General features: G+C 43.4%; 1 protein-coding gene across 3 annotated transcripts in view; it reads right to left on the reverse strand.

The window, feature by feature from the left end:
* The window catches only part of MYBL2 (MYB proto-oncogene like 2), an 82,507-nt gene that overhangs the window by 5,734 nt on the left and 52,400 nt on the right, over positions 1–24,373 (reverse strand). For all 3 annotated transcript variants that reach the window (XM_077459094.1, XM_077459095.1, XM_077459093.1), the window contains 5 exons: positions 17,001–17,140; positions 15,456–15,552; positions 14,434–14,547; positions 11,640–11,747; positions 7,644–8,039 (listed from right to left, as the gene is read on the reverse strand). In XM_077459094.1, coding sequence (XP_077315220.1) covers positions 7,644–8,039; positions 11,640–11,747; positions 14,434–14,547; positions 15,456–15,552; positions 17,001–17,140 — 855 coding nt within the window. The remainder of the gene's footprint in view (positions 1–7,643; positions 8,040–11,639; positions 11,748–14,433; positions 14,548–15,455; positions 15,553–17,000; positions 17,141–24,373) is intronic.

Consider the following 24,373-nt stretch of genomic DNA (forward strand, 5'->3'; position numbering starts at 1 on the left):
TCCAGCCAACACTTTAAGCAGTTAAAGAGCAACTCTCATCTCTGCCCTGCAGTGGCTCCTCCTCTGACCCGCTGTTGACTCACCGACAGTCCCATTCACTTTAATGGGACGGCTGATGATGTGGCAACAGCAGGTGAGTGAATGCCCACTAACAGACCAAATAACATACACTTATTTGGGTTATTTTTTTACCAAAGATATGTAGTTGTATAACTTTTGGCCCAGATATTTTTTTTTTTTTTTTTTTTTTTACGTTTCTATAAAAAAGTTCTCTTCAAAATTTTTGCAATTTTCTCACTTCTGTCACAAAAAATCCAAAACCCAGTGGTGATTGAATACCACAAAAAAAAAAAAAAAAAAAAAAAAAAAAAAAAAAAAGAAGAAAGAAAGAAAGAAAGAAAGAAAGAAAGAAAGAAAGAAAGAAAGAAAGAAAGAAAGTAAGAAAGAAAGAAAATGATAGAAATTTTGTTTGGGTAAAGTGTTGCATGACTAAGTAATTGGCAAAGTGCGAGAGTGCTATAAGCTGAAAATTGGTCTGGGCAGGAAGGGTGTGCAAGTGCTTAAAAGGTAACCATCCTCACCTGCGGTTTGTGTGTTTGTGTGTGTGTAAAAAGGTCAATGAGTTTCTGGACTCCTGACAGACCCGTTGATCTTTCATCCAGTGCTGCACTGACGTTTCTGGATTCTGAGTCATGGGGAACGCAAAAGAATTGTCAAAAGGATCTATGGGAAAAGGTAGTTGAACTGCATAAAACAGGAAAGGGATATAAAAAAAAAAAAAAATAAATAAAAAAAAAAAAGATATCCAAGGCATTGAGAATGCCAATCAGCAGTGTTCAAACTAATCAAGAAGTGCAAAATTAGGGATTCTGTTGAAACCAAACCATGGACAGGTAGACCAACTAAAATTTCTACCACAACTGCCAGGAAAATTGTTTGGGATGCAAAGAAAAACCCACAAACAACTTCAGGTGAAATACAATACAGGACTCTCTGAAAACATGTGGTGTGGCTGTTTCAAGATGCACAATAAGGAGGCACTTGAACAAAGATGGGCTGCATGGTCAAGTCGCCAAAAGAAAGCCATTACTACGCCACAAAGTATCCCGCTTACAATATGCCAAACGGCACAGAGACGAGACTCAAACCTTCTGGCACAAAGTAATTTGGAGTGACGAGACCAAAATTTTGGCCACAACCATAAACACTTCATTTGGAGAGGAGTCAACAAGGCTTATGGTGAAAGGTACACCATTCCTACTGTAAACACGAAGGTGGATCGCTGATGTTTTGGGGATGTGTGAGCTACAATAGGCACAGGAAATTTGATGGCAAGATGAATGCAGTATGTTATCAAAAAATACTGGAGGAACATTTGCATTCATCAGCCAGGAAGCTGCACATGGGACGTACTTGGACATTCCAACATTACAGTGATCCAAAACACAAGGCCAAGTTGACCTGTCATTGGCTACAGCAGAATAAAGTGAAGGTTCTGGAGTGGACATCTCAGTCTCCTGACCTCAATATCATTGAGCCACTCTGGGGAGATCTCAAACGTGCCGTTCATGTAAGACAGCCCAAGAATTTAAAGGAACTGGAGGCTTTTTGACAAGAGGAATGGGCAGCTTTACCATCTGAGAAGTTAAAGAGCCTCATCCACAAATACCACAAAAGACTTCCAGCTGTCATTGATGTTAAAGAACTGGGGTAGGTAAACTTTTGTTCAGGGTCATTTGGGTAGTTACTGATGTGATTATTATTTAAAAAGAGTAAACTGTTAATTGATAATAAATGGCTTCAGCCAACACTAACCATGAGTGAAAAATGTTTTTTTTCATTCATATTCTCTGAAAAATGGCCAAGAAATCACAAATTAAACTTATGAGCACAACTGTAGCTGTAATTTCTTCCTCATACATATACAGGGGGTAGCTGAGGAGAACGTTTTCCTGGGTAGGGCTGAGGGGACAACATCTGATGGAGCCAAAGAGGATGCCAAGGAGTGTGGTCTCAAGTGGGGAACAACAGTCTAGGCCAGTGATGGCGAACCTTGGCACCCCAGATGTTTTGGAACTACATTTCCCATGATGCTCCACTACACTACAGAGTGCCAGAGCATCATGGGAAATGTAGTTCCAAAACATCTGGGGTGCCAAGGTTAGCCATCACTGGTCTAGGCTATCAGTCAGGTCTCTTGAGGAGAGACTGCCGGCTGCCCTAAAACTGTTGGTGGATTGCGAGTTGGAGGGGACAATACAGAAAAAACACACTCCTTGCTCTTGGAATCCAACGTGTTGCACTAGCAGAATCAAATTTAACCTCGGGTACTCACAAAATCAGCTGCCGGGAGCAGGAAAGGTTAATGGCCAGAGGTAACTGGCTCACTGTAGGCAGCAGCAAGGACCAAGAACAGCATGTCGCTTGCAATTAGAGAAATGGCAGAAGGATTCTGTCTCGTGCTGGAAAGAGCAGGAACAGCATGCGTAGAGTGCCGCACAATACTGCGGTTAGTGTCAAAAGCACAAAATTCTCCATTGCATTAAAGCTTTCCATGAACCCAGAGACAGGGGAAATGGTGCTGCTTAACAGTTGAACGAATAGTTTTAAATGCTTAGACATAGCACAGGGGAGTCCCCAGAGACCAGTGTCTGGAGAATGCCCTATAGCCAACATTTAAAAAGGACTGGAAAGCACCACAATCAAGAGCTTAGTGCTGGAAAGACGCAATCTAGCTCATCTTCACCCGATTTTGGGCATTCTCATTAGTTTTTACTAGCATTAGCGGAGATCGGCAATTTTTGGCAAGCCTGTGACATTGCAGCGGGCAAATCCGACACCTGGCGCTTTTTTGGGGGACCAGTGATACCAATACAGTGATCGATGCTAAAAATATGCATGGGTACTGTACTGACACTGGCAGGGAGGGGGTTAAAATCAGGGGCAAAGTGTTAAATGTGTCCCTAGGAGGTGCCAACTGTGTGGGGGGTGCTCTGACTGGGTGAAGACAGATGAGGAACACCAAAGATCTTCATCTTCTCCCCTGTCAAAATGGCAATCTGCCTTGTTTACATAGGCAGATCGCCATTTTGCCTCTCCCAGGAACGACCATGGGTGGCCGGCTGACATTGGGGTACGCTGGACCCGCTACTTGGTATTCCCTGTGTCTAATCAACATGTGATTGCGCCTCCGGTGGCACGAGCAAGCCCCACCTCCCAGTGGCTATTGCAGGAAATGACGTACAGGTACGTTGTTTTGCGCAATAGAGCCAACCTGCCGCAGTACATCTGCGGTAGGCGGTCGGCAAGTGGTTAAAAGAAAAACGGTTAGGTTTATATGCACATCGGACGAGGTTCAAAAGCAATATGTAATAATAAAATAAACTTGAACCACATCAAATTTGGTATTAAAGAGGGATTCCACTGGGAAAAAAATATATATATATTAAAAAGCCAGCAGCTATAAATAGTACAGCTGCTGACTTTTAATAAATGGACACTCACCTGTCCCGGGGTCCAGCGATGTCGGCAGCCAAGGCCGATCGATCGGCTCCCAGCTGCTGCCGACCATTCTCAGTGAGGGAATCAGGAAGTGAAGCGTTGCGGCTTCACTTCCCGGTTGCCTACTGTGCATGCGCGAGTCGCGCAGCACAATGGGAATGGTCCGCACCGTCTCTGGGACCTGTTTGTGTCCCAGCAGACAACGCGCCAGGACAGGAAACAACATAGACTCCCGTGGGAGTCTATGCCCGGAAGTGGGTGCAAATACCTGTCTTAGGCAGGTATCTGCACCCCCCCCTCCACCTGAAAGGTGCCGAATGTGACACCAGAGGGGGGAGGGTTCCGATGAGTGGAAGTTCCACTTTAGGCTGGAACCCCGCTTTAAAATATATTAGCCGTGTCACATGACACTAAAAATAGGCATCGGTAATTGGTATCAGCAAGTGCTTGGGAAACGGCATCGGTACTCAAACTTGGTTTTAAACTGATATTAGCACATCCCTTCCCTACTGAATGATGCAGCAGCAACAACTAAAAAGAAAAAAAAAAAAAAAAGAAAAAACTTCTAAGGTAACTGTGCTAAAGCAGGTTAGCTTTATGGTGTTGGCAGGAAGCCATGGCAGGCTTTAAAAACAGTTCTGTATCTGCCTGCAGAGCCCCAATAAACATTGTGTCCACACGATACAAGGAGCCTTGACTTCTGCCAAAGACAAAAATAAGCCTGGCTCCTGGCCAATGCCAAGCCTCATAGGGTCATTAATATTCCAGAGCCTTTACTACCCACTAAGGTTTTTCAATGTGACATCTGAACGACAGAGTTGAGGCTTTGTCTGAACCTGGACATAGGGCAAGGCCCCATATTTAGTCTAGACCAGTGATGGCGAACCTTGGCACCCCAGATGTTTTGGAACTACATTTCCCATGATACTCCTGCACTCTGCAGTGTAGTTGAGCATCATGGGAAATGTAGTTCCAAAACATCTGGGGTGCCAAGGTTCGCCTTCACTGGACTAGACCATCTGTACAGGCATCACCCTGCAGGCCAACACAGATACTTGCACTTTACTTTAGCATTACAAACAGGTTAGACTGGATCAAGCTTGCCTTGAAACTACCATTTGGAAGCAGAGGTAGTTATTGTGATTTGTTCACAACGTAGGTGTGTTATGAAAGGCTCACAATACCAACAACCACCAAGCCTATCCACAGGAATAGAGTTGAGCAGAATTCAGGGGTGTCCAAGTCTGCCTTCCATTAGAATATACTCATCTTATGAATCAGTAGAATTTTGTCACCTCCATCACACATTGGCTTTAAGATACTACAGTACCAGGCTTCCTAGCTTTGCCCCTGTACTGTGAAGCTTTACTCCATATATACATCGTCTCAGACATTATATACATGACAAAGGATTCCCCAAAGCACAAAAGACAGCACAGCAGTAAATATCTACTTTTCAGCTGTCCAAGGGCTGTCTGACCAATTAAGATGGAGTAATGCAATTCGGTAAAAAAATTAAAAACTTTTCGGCAAGTGAAAAGTTATCAGGAGCTCCATTTATTGGCTCTATATAAGAATACAGAATATATAATGTCATAGTCCAATTTTTTTTTCCAAAGAACACTACCACCCCTTTTTTTTTTAGCTTTTGTTAGAGTGTTTGGAAGAGTTAAACCCCTATTAAAGTCAATTTCGCCATCTAATGCCCCGTACACACGGTCAGACTTTCCGACGACAAAATCAGTCTGATTTTTTTCTGATGGATTTTGGCCCATACAGTCGCACAATGTTGTCCGAAAATCCAATCGTTCCGAACGAGGTGATGTACAACACGTATGACGGGACTATAAAAACGGGCCAGTAGCTAATAGCTTTCGTCTCGTAATTTATTCTGAGCATGCGTGGCACTTCGTCCATCTAAATTGTCTACACGATCGGAATTTTCCGACAGAAAAAGTTCGATGGAGCCCACACACGATCCGATCGCACATTTTCCGTCGGTAAGTCCGACTGTGTGTACAGGGCATTAGAGTTGCAGCAGGAAATGAAGTGAAATCATTTCAAAGTAGAAACATAATTCTGATGTTAGAATAGAGAGTTGTAATAAGAACATGTGTCCCAATTAGATGAGGTCATGGAGGGAAGCTTCAGAATGGCAAAGATGTTTGTATTGCAAATTATGTGAGCAGACTGCAATTCCTTTTTAACCTCCCTGGCGGTATGATTCCTTCTGGTTTTAGGTGCTGAAAGCGGTACAATTATTTTGCATGGAAATTTGGCGTTTTATATTGCAGTCCTGCAATTCTTAGGAATAACTCTCTTAAATCTGTTAAAACCAGAGTCTAGCAGACATCCCGGGTATGATAAAGTTTATAATATAATAAATAAAAATTATTCAAGAATGTAATCAAATCCTAAAACACTGAAAAAGGGACACTTTCTGGTTGCTATGGACAATCTCCAAATTCCAGCCATAAAAAACAGTATTTATAATATAAAAGTGCATGCAGGGCATTGCACAGACCACTAGGGACAAAGGGGGTGTGTATTTTTTTTATACAGTACTGTAATCTGTAAGATTACAGTACTGTGCGTTGTGTGTTTTTACTTTTTTGAATTTGGCACCGATCTCCGCTCCCGTGCGCCGTAACGCCGAAGGGAACGGAGCTTGGCGGCATTGGGCACTGTGAATCGAGTGCAGGACAGCTCAATCAGACAGCACGGAGGACATCGCTGGATCCAGGGGACAAGGTAGGTAACTTCTCCCCGTGTCCTCCCTGTATCCAGCGATGCGATCCCGAGTCTGGCTCGGGGTTACCACTTGTGGAACTAAAATCCCAACCCGAGCCAGACTCGGCATCACCGCTAGGGAAGTTAATGTCTAAACTGCTGGCAACAAAAGTAAGAACACCCCTAAGTGAAAGTGTCAATATTTTGTGTGTGTCCACCATTATTTTCCAGCACTGTTTTATGCTGGGCAAACATTATATGAAAAATAGTTCAAACCCAAATTTTCAACAAAAAAAAAAAAAAAAAACATTCAGCCGTGAGAGCAAATTAATGCATTTTTTGTTCATTTTTTTCACATATACCTAGTGCAAACAGTTGGACAGGAAACATTAACCTTTCAATTTATCGTTCGCCAGAAAATTTACAGACTGGGCCTCAATTTTTTCAGCTCAAAAACGTCCCAACTGATTTGTGCCCATTAACGTGCCAAAAAAAGAATTACCCTTTTTTTGCGGATTTTTCATAGTGTATGGCCAGCATTAGGCCCTTCGCACAGTTTCGTCAGTTCAGTCCCATTTTTTTTCAAAGAAAACACAGATCAGTTTACATCAGTTTTTCCATCCACTTGAGTAAAACTTTTGGTATACATTAGAGTTGCACGATTGTAAATGTAAAGTAGTGAGTGTACATTCGAACTATGCCCTGTAGTCTGATGAGACCAAGATAAACTTATTTGGTTCAGATGGTGTCAAGCGTGTGTCAAAAGGGGCCTTAAGCCTCTTGAGCATGGAGATCACCAGAGCTTCACAAGTTGCCACCGAGTCCTCTTCCACTACTCCATATTGGAGCTGGTGGATGTTGGAGACCTTGCGCTCCTCCACCTTCTGTTTGAGGATGTCCCACAGATGTTCAATGGGGTTTAGGTCTGGAGACATGCTTGGACAGTCCATCACCTTTACCCTCAGCTTCTTTAGCAAGGCAGTGGTCGTCTTGGAGGTGTGTTTGGGGTCGTTATGTTGGAATACTGCCCTGCGGCCCAGTCTCTGAAGGGACTGTCACAGTAAGTGTTGGCCTTTATGGTTCCATCAGTGAACTGGAGCCCCCCAGTGCCAGCAGCACTCCTGCAGCCCCAGACCATGACACTCCCACCACCATGCTTGACTGTAGGCAAGACACACTTGTCTTTGTACTCATCACCTGGTTGCCCCCACACATGCTTCACACCATCTGAACCAAATACGTTTATCTTGGTCACATCAGACTACAGGACATGGTTCCAGTAATCCATGTCCTTAGTGTAATTATATATATATTCTCAATCACATACACACGTACATATAGACACACAAAAAGTTTAACACATTTTTTACACATGCACAATAACCCTTTATACGTCCCCCTTAAGAACTTACCGGTTCTGGAATCCTGAGTTTCTCCATCTGCGCCATCGTCTCCTTTTCAGTCTTTACTGTTACATCTGTATCAGCGTTAAGGCTTGCAGCTTTGCTTTTATTAAGCGATGTCCTCACTACTTTGTCCATATCCACCATCATACAGGAAGAAGAGTCTATGGCTACATTAGCAGCAGGCTCAGTCTTTATTGGCATGGCTTTGCCAGCTCTGTGAAGAGCAGACTCCTGTGTTTTAACCAGCTCGCCAATGTCAGTGTGTGAGGTGTCCCCAAGCATAAAAGAGCCTTTTCCTGACTTGACCTGTACAAAGCCCTGGTTCAGTAGACTGTTTTCCTCCTTGCTGCTGCATGAAGACTCATTCAGAGATATGGACAGGAAGCTCTCGCAGCTCTGCGTCTGAGATTAAAACATATGACAGTTAGTGCAGCCCTAACCAGCGGAGGAATATATAACTCACAATTGTAGGTGGGAAACTTGGCAAGAATATTTTACTTGTCTAATGTTTTAGCAAGTAGTCTGAGGCTTGCTTTCACTCTTCCCAGTACATTGAAAATATACCCATCATAGATAGATAGATAGACTTGCCAATGCATGCCTACTGTTGGTGCCAATTCCCTGGTTTCGGTGTTTACTGTATGCTTGTTCTAGGTCTGTGACTCAAAGTGTGAAATCCATAGATTTATTCAGCAATTGCTTGTCCACTATATACCTCATTCTGGGGAGACAATGGGGCGCCAGGGATGCCCTTATAGTACTTCACTCACAGCCATCACAGGAGAGACTGAAAAGATGGGCGATAGAGGTCTCATCGGAGAGATTATGGGGGGGGTGCAAAAGAGGCACCTATTCTATTTACAAGACACAGATGCATATTATTTATACCTGAGGGATATTAAAAACTTTGCCAAGTTTCCTGCCGGTGTAAGTTTGTGTCCCTCCAAAGAGTCACAAAATACACCATTTATTAATTAAGCTCTGAACCCTTGCCTTTACTTCTAATGCCAAGCATAGCCCTTTAATACAGAAGTTCAGCATACTTATGGCCAAGCCTGCAAATCACAGACTACAGCAGCTTAGCTGAACTGACCTTAACACAAAACAAAAACAACCAATAATTGTTACCTAGCAACAAATGGACACCTGCATCACGGTACAGATAGAGGCTATTACAATGCAGGAGAGTAAACAGGAATGTGTGCTATAGGGAGAGAACAAAGGTACAGGAGGTCTGCATTAGGGATGCATGCAATTATAAAGTGGAGTGCAAATTTTTAGAGAGTCTGTTTGGTTTAATAAAAAAAAAAAAAAGTTATAGCACAGAAAGAAAGGAAAAGTGACTGTGCTGGCGGTTGGTGATGTACACCGGGAACTTGTACAATAGGCAAGGCACAGGAGCCGCAGGTACAATTAAAATAAAGAGCTTCAGAGTAAAAAGGGAAACATTGGGGTATTCACAATGTTGGGGTGGGGGGGGGATTAAAAAAAAAAAAGGCAGCCTCAGAGAACTTGGGTACTTAAACTTTTGGCACAAAATCAGAGCTAAGACAAAGAAAGAGTCTCATGCCAAGGTCTTTAATTCACGTTAGAGCTGCAGGATTCTGGTCAAAATAAGAAGCATGATTTTTATGGTTAGAATAAAAAGATCACGATTCTCGCAACGTAAAATCTCTTTCACATTATACAAAAAAAAATGGGCTAACTTTTCTGGTTAGTTTTTTTAAATTAAAGTATTTTTTTTCAAAAAAATTGCATTTGAAAGACCACTGCGCAAATATAGTGTGACATAAAATATTACAACCGCCATTTTATTCTCTAGGGTGTCTACAAAAAAAATTTAAATATAATATAACCAAATGTCAGAAAAGGGTTTAGTGTTTGGCTGGGTTCACACCGCTGCGGTGTACGAGATCAGATGTGATTCGCACCGTAGTACAAATCACATGCAATCTCTGTGCGATGCGATTTCAACCATACAGATAGTATGGCTGAATTAGCATCGCACCCGCCCCAAACTCGTACAGGACCCTTTTTTTGGTCCGCAGCAGAATCGGATCGCATGGGTGTTCACACCATGCGATCCGATTCCTGTCCGAGTTTGCAGATCGCACTGCGATATGCGAACTGATTTGGAGGGGTCATTAACTTTTCACTGACACTCCGAGCAGTTCGCATAGGGCAGTGTGAACTGCCACCGGGAGGCATGCGATGCAGTAGATTTGCAGCCTTCCCGCATCGCAGCAGTGTGAACCCAGCCTTTAAGTGGTTAAACTTTTTCACTTACACACAGTCTATTCCATTGTTACAATGTTTATACTTAAGTTCAACTGATACAAAATGTTTTGATTCTTGGCAGACTGCCCAGTTTTTCTCTTCCTTTCATTTGATGGCTGTGGCTTCAGAAGCACAGAGAGAATCATTTGCATACAAAGAATTGTGAAACACTTTAGCCAAGATCGCAATAACGATTCTTGACGATTGATTGTGCTCCAATTCACATGGGCCCATAAAAGGCAAACCAAGTAACCAATTGCAATGTTAACAGAACCTGTAGGCTTCATGGCCATCCACACTGCAGGGCCAAAACAAAACTGCAGTAGTTCTGGCTAGGCTATGCAGCATGTGAAAATACTCTTCTTCCCTTCCCACAATGCAGTGATTGGTGCATAAGGACCAACTGCCAGTTCCGTGTGCTGTCGCATGCATGCCTAGCAGACAGCAAGTACTATACTATAGGGCAGGAGTACCGTATTAAAATTCACGAAGGTCCAGTCAGTAAAATCTTCTAGCAGAGGTCTGAATCATGTTTGACTCTCAAGGCACCTCTGCACAATGGCGAAGGTGGGGCATTTTTGGGAGTGCCACACTGCATGGTGCCACAGTACCATTCAGCTCGGTACAGAGCAATTTATAAAAAAAAAAAAAAAAAAAAAAAAAAAAAGGAGGACTTTTTTCTGCATTTCCACTTATAAGGTAGCCCACTGAAATAAATGGGCCACCTACACACAGAATAATTAATGATGTGAACCTAGAATCAGATCCTTCACATCACAATCCTTTTATTACATCAGTGTTTTCAGTCCCCCTGCACAACATTTCCCCCCCCCCATCACATTCCTCAGCCCCCCCTTTATATCACCTCCCCCCCTCAGTCTTGTCCTTGTTCCCTTTATATTTCTGTGCTCAGACCCTTTTTTACAACCCTGATTCACATTCCTGTCCACACCACTTTGTAGAATCCCATCCCCTTTATAACACTCCCTTTACCATTCCTGTCCATGCTCTTTACATCAATCCTTGCATTCTCCATCCTTTACACAGCAAGAGTCCTCTTCCATGTCCTACCTTGCACAGGGTGGGAGGCAGAGTAGCCGACATTGGAAGTGCAGCAAAGCTATGGACAGCGGGCGGGAGCTGCCCCAGTTATCCAACTGGTTGCCAACATGCAGGGCGGTCCTAGCAACCAATCAGTTAACTGGGCCAGCTCCCGCCTTCCACCCATCGCTGTGCTGCTCTTCCGTTGTCATCTCTGCAAAGACAGTGCTAGCTGTGGATGAGGGGGGGAAAAAAAATGGATCCTAAAATGGCACGACAGCAGCAGGCCAGGATGGGACACTGACTCAGTCCGAACCCTGACCGCGGTCCACCCTTTAGTGATACCTGCTATAGCGCAAGGTCAGTATTTGCATATAAGATCATAACAAACCAAGCAGGGAAACTAAGAAAAGGCAATGAGGGTCAATTTACCAAAGACAAAATACACTGTGCACTGAAAATGCAGTTGCATAGATCTGAGGGGAAGCTCTGCTGATTTCCATCATCCAATCGTGCGCAAGTAAAAATTGTTCCTCCCCCCCGCATGTTCCCCTCTGATCTAGAGCAACTGCCTTTAGTAAATCAAGCCCAATGTCTTCGATTGAAATGCTCAAATCACCATTCCCCCCCCCCCCCCCCCACTAGCCTTACACAATGGTCATTACTAAGCCAGCATCAATTTACCTGTATATGTGAAGCAGATGAGAGAGACAATGTGGGAGGCTTAATTTCCTTGTCTACAATATCCAAAGCCAGGGACTTGCGCACTTTCTTGATGGGACTGTGTGAGTGCTGGATGAAAAGGAACAGGACACATTACACAAAGTAATGCTACAGAGTATTTCTATAAATATGTCAAGCCTAATTCATCAAACGTTTGATGGAAAGGCTACATTTGCCATACATACAGTCCATTTGTATGATAAACTGCGCCAGCCTATTGTATTACATGGTGCTTCAGACAAGAATGTGACATTGGAAAGAATTTTTTCCTTGCAGAGATTTGTTTGAAGGATGATTCAGTGAGTCTATTAATCCCCTTTACCAATAAATCAATCACAGCGCAGCTCAGTGAAAAAAAAAAAAAAAAAAAAAAAACACGACATGGCAACTTGCAAAACGTGCTCCAAGCAGGAGTATGAATGAATTGGTAAATGCAGAGTGCGGGGGGAAAAAAAAAAAAAAAAAAGTTTACATTCATTGTAACAGGAATAAACGTGATACAAAAATTGTATTTTTAAAAAGGGACTGTAAAACTTTTTAAAAAGCTCTGGCCCTACGTGCGCAGAAGCGAAGTCACGCCTGCATATGTACAGTGTTTAAAACACATGTGAGACATCACCGCGATCATTAGCGCAAGAGCAATAATTCTAGCAAAAGACCTCCTGTGTAACTCAAAACAAGCAAACTGTAGACTTTTTTAGACGCCGGCTCTGGAGATTAAGTATCAGTTTGTCACCATTCCACTAGTGGTCGCAATTTTAAAGCATGACATATTGGGTATCAAGTTGCATGGCGCGAGATAGAGATTAGAGATAGAAATGGGGGCTAACTTTACAGATTTTTTAATTCAAAAATGTATATTTTCCCCACCAAAAATTAGCGTTTTTAAGGCCGCTGCGCAAATACGGTGACAAAGAATTGCAACGACTGCCATTTTATTCTGCGTGTCTGAGAAGAAAAAAAATAAAATAAAAATAAATTACCCACAGTCACTTTCCATGGGGAGACTCGTGCGGGCGAGCTCCCGAGTTCTGCTGCTGCAGCCATCAACAGACAGCAGGACTCAGCCCCGCTCCCCGTGTCACTGGATTTGATTGACAGCAGGAGCCAATGGCTCCCACTCCTATCAAACCAATGCGGACCTGAGACAGCCGCTGGGCTCATTCACATCGCTGGAAAAAAAAAAAAAAAAAAAATAAAAATCGGGTTAAGGCAAGTAAAAGGGGGGCCAGCTGCACCACAAAAAGGTTTTTCACCTTAATGCATAGAATGTAATAAAAACAGAGGTCTACCCACCCCTGCAAAAATTAAAAGCCAGCAGCTACACATACTGCATCTGTTGCCTTTTAATTATAGGACCTGTCATGGAGTCAAACGATGACACCACAGCTGATGTTTCCATCAGCTGTTGAGTGCTGCCGCCATTGCTGGTAAGGGAACCCAGTAATGAAGCATTACGGCTTCACACCGGGTCCCTACTGCGCAAGGCACTGCTGCGCTCTCATTCACGTCTCCCGGAAGTGGGAAGCGGATACCCCTTCTCCCCCGGAAGGTGTAAAATGTGTCTACATTCTTAAATACTTTTTTTTTTTTTTTTTTTTAACCACTTCCCGACCAGCGCACGACGATGTACGTCGACAGAATGGCACGGGCAGGCATATTGGCGTACATGTACGTCCAATATTCGTTGCCGCCGTGCCATTGGGAGCGCGCCGGCGCGCTCCTGCGCTGGTCGGGACCCCCGTGAGTCCGGTCGCGGGACCCGCGGACTCGATCGCCGCGGGCATCCCCGCGATCGTCTCACGGAGCGGCCGAATGGAGGAAATGCTGTATAAACAACATTTTTCCATTCTGCCTAGCAACTAGTGACGCTGATCTCTGCTCCATGTGATTGGAGCAGAGATCAGTGTACACTAAATGAAAGCCCAACCCCCCCCCACAGTTAGTAACACACCCCTAGGAACACTTAACCCCTACACTGCCACCCACTGGTTAACCCCTTCACTGCCAGCGTCATTTACATAGGAATCACTGCATTTATATAGCAGTGATTACTGTATAAATGACAATGGTCCCAAAAATGTGTCAAAAATGTCCGATGGGTCCCCCACAACGTCGCAGTCACAATAAAAATCGCACATCGCCGCCATTACTAGTAAAAAAAATAAAATAAAAAAAAAATTATTAATAAAAATGCTATAAAACTATCCCTATTTTGTAAACGCTATAACTTTTGCGCAAACCAATCAATAATCGCTTATTGCGATTTTTTTTACCAAAAATATGTAGAAGAATACGTATCGGCCTAAACTGAGGGAAAATAATGTTTTTTTATATATTTTTGGGGGATATTATTACAAAAAAGTAAAAAATAATGCGTTTTTTTCAAAATTATCGCTCTATTTTTGTTTATAGCGCAAAAAATAAAAACCGCAGGGGTGATCAAATACCACCAAAAGAAAGCTCTATTTGTGGGAAAAAAAGAACGTTAATTTTGTTTGGGAGCCACGTCGCACGACCGCGCAATTGTCAGTTAAAGCGACGCAGTGCCGAATCGCAAAAAGTGGTCTGGTCTTTGACCAGCAAATTGGTCCGGTCTGAAAGTGGTTAAGCAGAGTTTAGCTTTACTTCATTTTCAATCTACTCTACATTACTAATAGGCCCCCAGATGTCAGTTTTGCAGGCAATGGGAGCTATGGCAATACTAGGTTCACAAAGTTTACCCTTGTCTGAGCGTAAACAAGCCAATAATTACCCCAGGTTTCCTTTTATGTCGATCGTAGTTTGGCTCATCTACAATAATTAGCTCAATGCCCGACTCACTGCGCAGGACTTCCTTCAGATCTTCTTCCAGGTGAGGAGTAGGAGGCTACAGAACAAGCAACGATTACATTAGGAATCACAGAAAACTGCTAACAAAGGTTCAAACAACCAAATGAATCACATTTCTGAAACTAGAAAAACAGTGGTAGAATAGAAAAGGTCAGATGATTCTATGTTCTATTCTACATTTTATCTGAAGTGCAAATGGTCTACCAATGTTTGTCTTTCCTAAAAACCAGCTCCATTCAAAATGGATTTAGATTTTGCATGCTTATTGAAATTATACATGTTTTGGAGAATGCCATGGCGAGAAAAAAAAAAAAAATTATATATGGACACTTACCTATAGAGGGAGCCCACGATGACGGCACCCCAGACGATTTTCAGATCGGCTGTCGGGTGCTACCGCCATCAATTGTGTTATAGGAGACCGGCAGTGAAGTCTTTTGGCTTCACAGCAGGTTCTGTACTGCACATGCGTGAAGTGCGCTGCTCTAACAGGCCCGGCAGCAGAGGAAGGAGGCGAATGTCCGAGGGATGGTGCCGTCTCCTGGAAGTGGGGAAGGGTTACTGTCAAAAAACAGGTACCCCCCCAAAATGTGCTACTTGTGGCACTTTTGGGTCCCCCAACTCCTCATCATTACAACAGAACCCCTTAGATGCCTCATTTGAATTCTTATATTTGTTTGAGCACAGGAGACAAAGTTACAATTTATACAACTTCCTCACCCACCACTTTACTTCACCCACTATACAAAGCACCAGGTTCTTCTTTGGTCAATTTCTATTCTAGTAAAATTCATTGGTAGAAGAGAACAGTGAGGTGCAAACCCCTACAAGCCTAATAATGTGTTTCGCAAGAAAGTAACTTGCTGGCAGGGCATTGGGGACTGGAGTACATGCCAATGATTAATAACTACACCTTATAGAAGGATAAAGTAAATATTCACTTACCAATGGCCTTGAGCCAAACTTTTCCAATGCATTTTTAAATGGTGTAGGTGTGTGAGGTGCATTGTCTCCCATAAATTTGTGGTTTGGAGTGACAAATCTAAAAAAACCCAACAAGAAAAAAAACAAACAAACACACCATGTTACTCCTTAAACATAGGATAACACAAAAGCACCACAAACATGCTTATCCAAAGTTAGAGAGACATTTACCTTTCTGGTAAACCCTTTTAAAAGTTATTCACCAGCTTGGTACGATACACCTGGGCTATAGTTTCACAGTAACTTAAAGATTAGCAAAGATGATCAGAAATGCTTTGGGAGTGCTCCAAACAGTGGAGCCCCCCCCACATTCACAAATAAATGTGTAAAAATAAAATAAGAGTGCTTGGACGCCAGACACAGTGCACTATGGGAAGCGCCACGTCTATGCAATCACGAGATTGCAGACACGATGCTTCATTTGTGGGCTTTTGTCCCGTCTTGCGGACTCCTCCATCACCACAGCCAGTGGAAGGAGACACTGCAGGAGAGGACAACACAGCAAGATAAGGACGGGATCTGCTGGGGGCACCTGATGTAAGGACGGACTCCGTTGGGGACACCCGATGGCAGGCGATGTGGCTAGTGACACGCCCAGGGCTCCCACCGATTCTACATTATTGCGAGTTAAATGATTTTATTGTATATTTCTTCAATCATCCTGACACCATAACCACCAGGGTGCCAGGATGAGTGAAGTGCTAACACCTGGTGTTTGGAGTATCGCTATATGCAGATTGTTAAACTCTCTCACATACACATATTTCTATTGTTGTGTAGGATCTGGGCCTGCTGTCCCTGTTCATCTCAGACGCCAAGCACACCACCTTAGAGCCACACCCACTATTTTGCTGAAACCATGCCCATTTTCACCAAGTTTGAGGAGTCAAAAAAAAGGGCAGAGTCTGGTGCCCCCACCCCCATCCTAAAACTTCACCAGCCGCCACTGGCTCCAAATAACAGTTTACATTAGTAAAACAAAATGCCAATGCTACCCAGTTCCTATAGCAAAGATTTATTTTATATGGACAATCTGCTGTTTTATTAAGCTAGCAATATAATAAGCTAACTGAGGTTAAAACAAGAACCTAAGTGCCAACCGGGAACGCACATGCTTCCTTTTGGGCTGTTAAACATAACATTGAAATGGTTTTGTTACATCTGTCCTGTGCACTCTTCCTAGCTTAGTAGCTCTCCCTATTCTTATTTTGGACTACAAATGTATTACTTTTGGTTGTAGAGATTAAGAGTAGGAAGGTTTTAGTAGTTTCAGTAATGACAACTGGGAAGGGAAAACACCATTCGGTCAACCAAACCACTAAGGGTCCAATTAACTAATGGTGTTGCAAAGTAAGAAATTGTGACACTGAAATTAGGTCACCGTTTGCCACACCTACTGTTTGGCACTCCAATGCACTTCTAATATACACCAACCCAAAAAAAAAAAAATAACTCAAAAAAGTATAATCGAACATCACAAGCAATGTACATTAAAAGATAATTTACGCTGAATTCTTTTGCAGCAGTGGCGTCTTGTCCCGATGGAGGGGGGTGGTCACCACAACCTTCTGGCTGCAGACAGGCGTTGACGTCAGAGATGGATTTTCCAGCTCTAAGGCATCATGTTTTGACCAGAAATTCAAAAACTGTAGAAATAAAAGCAAGCCAATTTTAACGCTTTGTCATTTATTTACTAGTTTTTAAAAGTGATATTTTATGTCTAATAAATCTTGGTTTTACATATATTTTTAATATTACAGGATACACCTATAGTTTTGCAGAGAGCACAGTAAAGAACACAATAGTAGCTACTTCCTCTGAGAAGCGTCTCGTAAAACAAAACTGTACACAGAGCAATACAAAGTAGAACCGGAAGGGAGGGGGTAAGTCATGCAAGTAAAGTAGAAGTTCAGCTTTCAAGCTTTATAAATCATGTTTTTTAGCAAAGAAACAGAATTTTAAAAAAAATCTGATATTTGTTAAAATATGTGCTAACAAAGATCACAGCACTCTCCCTCAAAACAAAATATGCTTTTCTGATTAGAAAGCGCCATCTTTGTTCAGGCATTATCCAGGGTCAGTATCTACTTATACTGGAGTGAGGCCAGCCATAGAGCATTCAAACCATGTATGGGCAGGCTGAATGTACCAAGCCGATTGATCAACGTGGGTACAACCAGCCTGCTGGATTATGCATGGGATCACGGTCTTATCCCGCTGGAGATGGCTTTCCCTCCCAGAACAATACAAGGGCTCTGCGGGAGGGATACGCTGTCAACACTGACCATGGTTGAAGGAATAGAAATGCGTGCCATGTATAGGCGGGTTAAGATGCTGGCTCACACAAATTGCATAAATTGAGGCATCAGCAGCTCTTGACTGGGTCCACAAATGTCTACTGTAACTTCACATCTTGCATCAGAATTTGCAAACTGATCTCGAAGGGAGAAAAAATAAAATAAAATAAAATAAAATAAAAAACTTGCAAAATACCGTATCCTGCCTGCAGCAGACTAACCTCTAATGGCAATGTCACTTGACCCGAGGTCAAAAACGGCCTTTTACTTTTTCTTAATAGAACTACAAGGTGCTGTATACCTTGCAGGACAGGAACTTTGCTAGAAAAATTACTTAGAGCCTCCAAACATTTCTTTTTTCAGATACCCTAGAGAATAAAATGGAAGCTGTTGCAATACTTTGTCACACTGTATTTGCCCATCGGTCTTACAAATGCAATCCTGCAAAGAAGGCGCGGAAGCAGCACAACCAGAGGAAACACAGATCAGTAAAATCTGATCCCATAGAAAGACCAAGGCATCTGTTGCGCATGCCAGCGGATCCCCTGTCCTTGACACAAAGCTGGTGACCTTGTTGAATCTGGACGCGAACAGATCAACATCCAGAACACCCCATTTTTGGCATAGCGACAGAAAGATGTCGGGGTGAAGGGACCATTCTCCCGGAAACAATTGTTGGCGACTTAAGTAGTTCGCCTGCCAATCTTCTATCCCTGGGATGAAAGTTGCTGATAGGCAAGAAATGTTGCTTTCTGCCCAAGATAGAACACGATTCACCTTCTCGTGCCCCCTTGGTGATGTAAGCCACAGCTGTGGCACTGTCGAATTGACTCCCGACATGACAATTTCATAATCTGAGCTTCCAGGCCTCTAGGGCCAGACGACCTGCTCGAATTTCTAGAATATTGATGGACAAGGTCCTTTCTGACTTGGACCACTTCCACTGGACAGATGCCTCTTCCAGAACTGCTCCCCAGCCTAGAAGGCTGGCATCGTTTGTTAACACTTTCCAGGATGCTGGTAGAAAGGATTTCCTCTGTTGAAGGTTGTTGGCTATCAACCACCAATTGAGGCTCTGACGCACCTCGGGGGATAAGCACACTGGAAAGTCCAAAGCCTGGACCTTATTGTTCCAAGTCGACAGAATACTGTTTTGCAGCAGTCTTAAATGAACGTGCGCATAAGGAACGGCCTCAAAAGGAGGCCACCATCTTTCCTAACAATTTCATGCAACTCGGAATGGAAGGATTTCTCTTTGTTTTGACAAGCCAAATCAGTTCCTTTATGGAACTGTTCCTTCCGTGGGGTAAGAATACCTTCTTTTGAACGGTATCTATGATCAGCCCCAAGTACTGTAATCTCCTCGATGGTTTTAAAGGAGGATTTTTCTAGGTTGAGAATCCAGCCTAGGAATTTTAGGCAACTCATGGCCGAGACTAAACTTTGGTTTAGACAGGTGACTGACCTATTAAGAGCAGATCGTCTAGGTAGTCTACAATTGTTACACCCTGAGCCCTTAACCTGGCTAAAGGAGGGGCCAGGATCTTTGTGAACACTCGAGGTGCGAAGGCTAGACCGAAAGGTAGAGCCACAAACTGAAAATGACAAATTTTCTACCTTTGTGATGAGTGGGAAAAAATGGCACATGGAGATAGGCATCTTTGATGTCGATCAATGCCAAAAATTCTCCTCCTTGTAGAACGTAGACAACCGATCGGATTGACTCCATGCGAAAGGAACAGATTATTCCAATGCCGGTTTAGTTCCTTGAGATCTAAAATGGGTCCCCCCCCCGTTTGGTTTTGGTACCGTGAAGAGGTTTGAATAAAACCCTGATCCTTTCTGTGAGAACCTCTGATATCACTTTGAGAAAAGAGATGATCCAGAAAGAAACTTCCTTTTCCCTGGATCTCTGGGAACATTTGATCTTAGAAAACGGGGGGAAGACGGGAATGCTCAGAATGCTAGTTTGTAACCTAGAGAAATTGAGGAAGCCACCTGACAAGGTTCCTGCCAGATCTTTGAAAAGTGCAGAAGCCTTCCCCCCACCTGAGCGAGTGGGGGCACCCCTTCATAAGGAGGCTTTAGTATTTTGCTTCCTGGGTTTCCTGTCCCAAGTCCTATTTTGGCCCTGGGACTGCCATTGGGGTCCTCCTCTTCAACCCGACGGTGGAGGCTGTCAAGACTGCCTGGAGGCAGATGCTCCTGGCACTGGAGAAGATGAACGTTAAAAAAAAAAACCCAAACACGTTTAAGCCTCTTTACTGGTAAAATAACTTTTTCCATTAGAAATTCTTTGGATATAACTATCCAGATAGTCTCCAAACAACCGTTCACCATGAAATGGAAAGCTGGCCAAGAGCTTTTTACACGGCGCTTCGGCTGACCAATTTTTTAACCATAAACTGTGAGGCTTGAATAATAGAATCTTTCATAGCATCTACTGTGAAACACAGTGCCTCCGATATGCCAGCCATCTGCCAGGCCTGCTGATCAGGAATAGTTTTGCATTCAGCTACAAACTGGTCCTTTATGGACTGAGATACTCCAATTGCCGCAAGAACCGGCTGAACGACTGAGCTTGCAAGAGCAACTTTATCTGTTGGAGCCTTCAACATTTGCACATTGTCTACAGGACAAGTCAGGTTTTTGTTTACCGAGGATATAGCAGCATCAATTGCTGGAATCCCCCATTTCTTATAGAATTCTTCCTCCATAGGATAAAGTATAGAAAAAAAAATTTGGAGGAAAAAAACTGTTTATCTGGGTGATGCCACTCAGAATACATCAGTTTTTTTTAGCCATGAATGGATAGGAAATGTATTAGATTGGGGAGGCTTTAGTGATCCCAAACCAGAGGTGGACTCATCAATAGACTACGTTACAGGCAGTAAAGTTGAGTGAACCAACTTAGTAAGGGAGTGTACTAGTCTCTCACCAGTCCCCCCTGACGGTTCACTCTGAACAGCCACATCACTCTCAGAGGAGGATGCCATCTTTTTAGACATGGATTTAGGTTGTTGTGAAACAATCGATCCTCTAGAACCCTTTGAGTTGTTCCTTGTTCCACGTCTGCTCATAGCCTGATATACAAAGCAGAGGCACTACCAGAAGGAACGCATACACTGCTAGGTCTATAGTCTAGCACAATTGCTGCTATTAATGCCCAGCCTGCTGCAGCAGTAAAAAAAAAAAATGTGTCAAAAGGAAATGCTTGTGTCACCAAACCTGTTAATGCCACCTCTTTGCTCGTGTCTCTCCACAGCCTGCAGTAACACACAATATGCTTTTAAAAACTCTCCTCCTTGTGTTTGGGCATCGGTGAACGCAGATGCTGCCAAGCCCCACCCCTGTGTTGCATATGGCCCCTCCCGTTTTTTAAAAAGTGAGGGGTTTTCCCGCGTGATCGGCGGACTACAGGTCCTCTCGGACCTACCGAGAGACAGCATGGCCCAGGGATGGGGGGGGTGGGGTGGTGTTGCAAGCCGCCGAGTGCTAGGTCCGGTCTTACTTTCTTTAAGACTCCTGAGCACTCCTTCCCTACGAGGGGGAGACTGTCAGCACAGATGGGTGATAAGCAGGGAGAAAAACCCACCTCAAGCTTACCAGAGGTACTGCTTTCCGGCTGGAGGAGGCAGCATTTCAGCTCTCCAACAGCGCTGTTTCCAGCATGAGCCCGTGAGTGCTCAATACAGCCCCCAGTGGTGACACATAGGCATGACAACATTTTACAAGGAGACATTCATAAGAAAAAAAAAAAAAAGCAAAAAATGATCCTAGAAAACTCCACTTACCCTTTACCACGGCAGGGTTTTCTGTGGTAAACAGACCCAATCTTCACCCTTAACGGTGGGTTCCGTTAAACCTTCAGGAGCTGGGGATCCTTGAGGAAACCCACAATCCTGGACCTGCGACAGCACCCTGCCAGTAAAACTTTATGGCCTTACTACCAAAAAGTACTGGACCCCGCTCTCTAAAAAGAAGCATTCACAGGTTTCTTTGGATACGAGGCCCGGGTACCATTCGGTCAGCATGGCTTGCCCCAGCAAGTATTGCTCCAGTGGAGCTCAGCACAGCCCATCTTTACTAGTGACCAACACCTTAGACACTGGTGAAAAAACTGAGGTACGCCCAGAAGTGGGAGGGGTAAATAGGGAGGGCACTTTTTGTCTCAGGGCGTGCCAGTGTCTATCACCTGAAGGTGGCCTATAACATAATATAGTAACTACTATGGCTCTGTGTCCCGTGATGTACGATAAGAAATACAATATGAGAAAAAAAAAAAAAAAACACACACACACACTATAAAGTTTGCCCAATTTGTTTTTTATATTGTGAAAGTTTGCTAAAATTATTGCTTTCACCAACGATCATGGCGATATCTTAGACGTGTGGTTTGAACACTGGTTTGAACACTGGTTTGAACACTGGTTTGAACACTGGTTTGAACACTGGTTTGAACACTGGTTTGAACACTGGTTTGAACACTGGTTTGAACACTGGTTTGAACACTGGTTTGAACACTGGTTTGAACACTGGTTTGAACACTGGTTTGAACACTGGTTTGAACACTGGTTTGAACACTGGTTTGAACACTGGTTTGAACACTGGTTTGAACACTGGTTTGAACACGCGGGCGCGACTTACATATGCATTCGCTTCTGTGCGCGAGCTCAGCGGGACGGGGAGCTTTATAGTATCATAGTAGGTAAGGTGGAATAGAGACAATAGTCTATCCAGTTCAATCTGTGTAGGTGTACACGTGTCAATGTCTTTATTTCCCATAGCCTTGTATGTCGTGCTCCTTAAGATGCTAAGATTGAGTAACTATCAATACTCCCTGCAGCCGCCACCAATTGTGGAAGAATGTTCCATATCCCAATTGCCCTGACAGTGAATTGAATAGAATTGGTCCTAAGATAGAACCCTGGGGCATCCCACTTACCACTACCCTTTGCACACGCAGCCCTATAAGCAGTTTTTAATCCAAGAACAAACCTTATGGTACACGCCTGCTGACCTCAGCTTGTAGATCACGTGTTTATGGGGGACTGTATCAAATGCTTTTGCAAAATGCAGGTACACTAAATCCACGGGCCTTCCCCTTTCTAGATGGCAGCTCACTTCCTCGCAGAATGTTAACAGATTGGTCTGGCAAGAACAACTTTTCATAAAGCCATGCTGAGGACTACTTAAGATTTTTTTTTTCTCAGTATATCCTTGAATATTAGTTCCTATCCCCTCCAATAATTTGCCAATGATTGATGTTAGGCTAACTGGCCTGTAGTTCCCGGGGATTTGGCTCTGTCCTTTTTTGAAAACATAATATGCTGCCTTTTTTATTTACACTGTCCATTTAAAAAACAAAATTGTGCCTCACTTTTATTCCTATTGCAAGGAATATAAACATCCCTTGTAATAGGAGAGAAAAAAAAAAAAAAAAAAAAAAAGCTCGACAGGACCCCTTTAACCACTTCAGCCGCAGACCATTTTGCTGGCCAAAGACCAGACCACTTTTTGCGATTTGGCACTGCGTCGCTTTAACTGACAATTGCGCGGTCATGTGTCACGGCTCCCAAACAAAATTGACATCTTTTTTCCCCCCACAAATAGAGCCTTTTGGTGGTATTTGATCACCCCTGCGGTTTTTATCTTTTGCGCTATAAACAAAAATAGGGCGACAATTTTGAAAAAAATATTTTTTTTACTTTGTTATAATAAATATCCCCCAAAAATATATAAAAACATTTTTTTTCCCCTCGGTTTAGGCAGATTCTTCTACATATTTTTGGTAAAAAAAATTTGCAATAAGCGAGTATTGATTGGTTCGCGCAAACGTTATAGCGTTTACAAAATAGGGGATAGTTTTATGGCATTTTTATTTTATTTTTTACTGGTAATGGCGGCAATAATTTTTATTGTGACTGCGACATTATGGCGGACACATCGGACATTTTTGGGACCATTGTCATTTATCCAGCAATCACTGCTATACAAATGCAGTGCTTCCTAGGTAAATGACACTGGCAGTTAAGGGGTTAACCAGTGGGAGGCAGTGTAGGGGTTAAGTGTTCCTAGGGGTGTGTTACTAACTGTTGGGGGCTGGGCTTTCATTTAGTGAACACTGATCTCTGCTCCAATCACATGGAGCAGAGATCAGCGTCACTTGTTGCTAGGCAGAACGGGGAGATGCTGTTTACAACAGCATCTCTCCATTCAGCCACCCCGTGAGACGATTGCGGGTATGTCCGCGGTGATAGAGTCCGCGAAACCCGCGACTGGACTCACGGGGGTCCCGACCAGCACGCGAGCGTGCTCACGATGGCAGGGCGCCATTAAAGATTGGACATACCTGTACGCCAATATGCCTGCCCATGCCATTCTGCCAACGTACATCTGCGTGCACTGGTCGGGAACTGGTTAATGTGATATCTAGGGTCAAAGAGACCCCAGATATCACATTTACACTTAAATGCAATAAAATACATTTTTATTTTTTTTTCCTTGGAAAAAATTTTTTCCCCCCTTTAAGACCATTAAGCAGAAGGGACGTTTGACACGTCTGTCATCCAATGGTATGAA

This window comes from Lithobates pipiens, unplaced genomic scaffold (genome assembly GCF_037356315.1).
Source record: "Lithobates pipiens isolate NorthernLeopardFrog02 unplaced genomic scaffold, aLitPip1_a1.2 Scaffold_28, whole genome shotgun sequence".
NCBI lineage: Eukaryota > Metazoa > Chordata > Amphibia > Anura > Ranidae > Lithobates > Lithobates pipiens.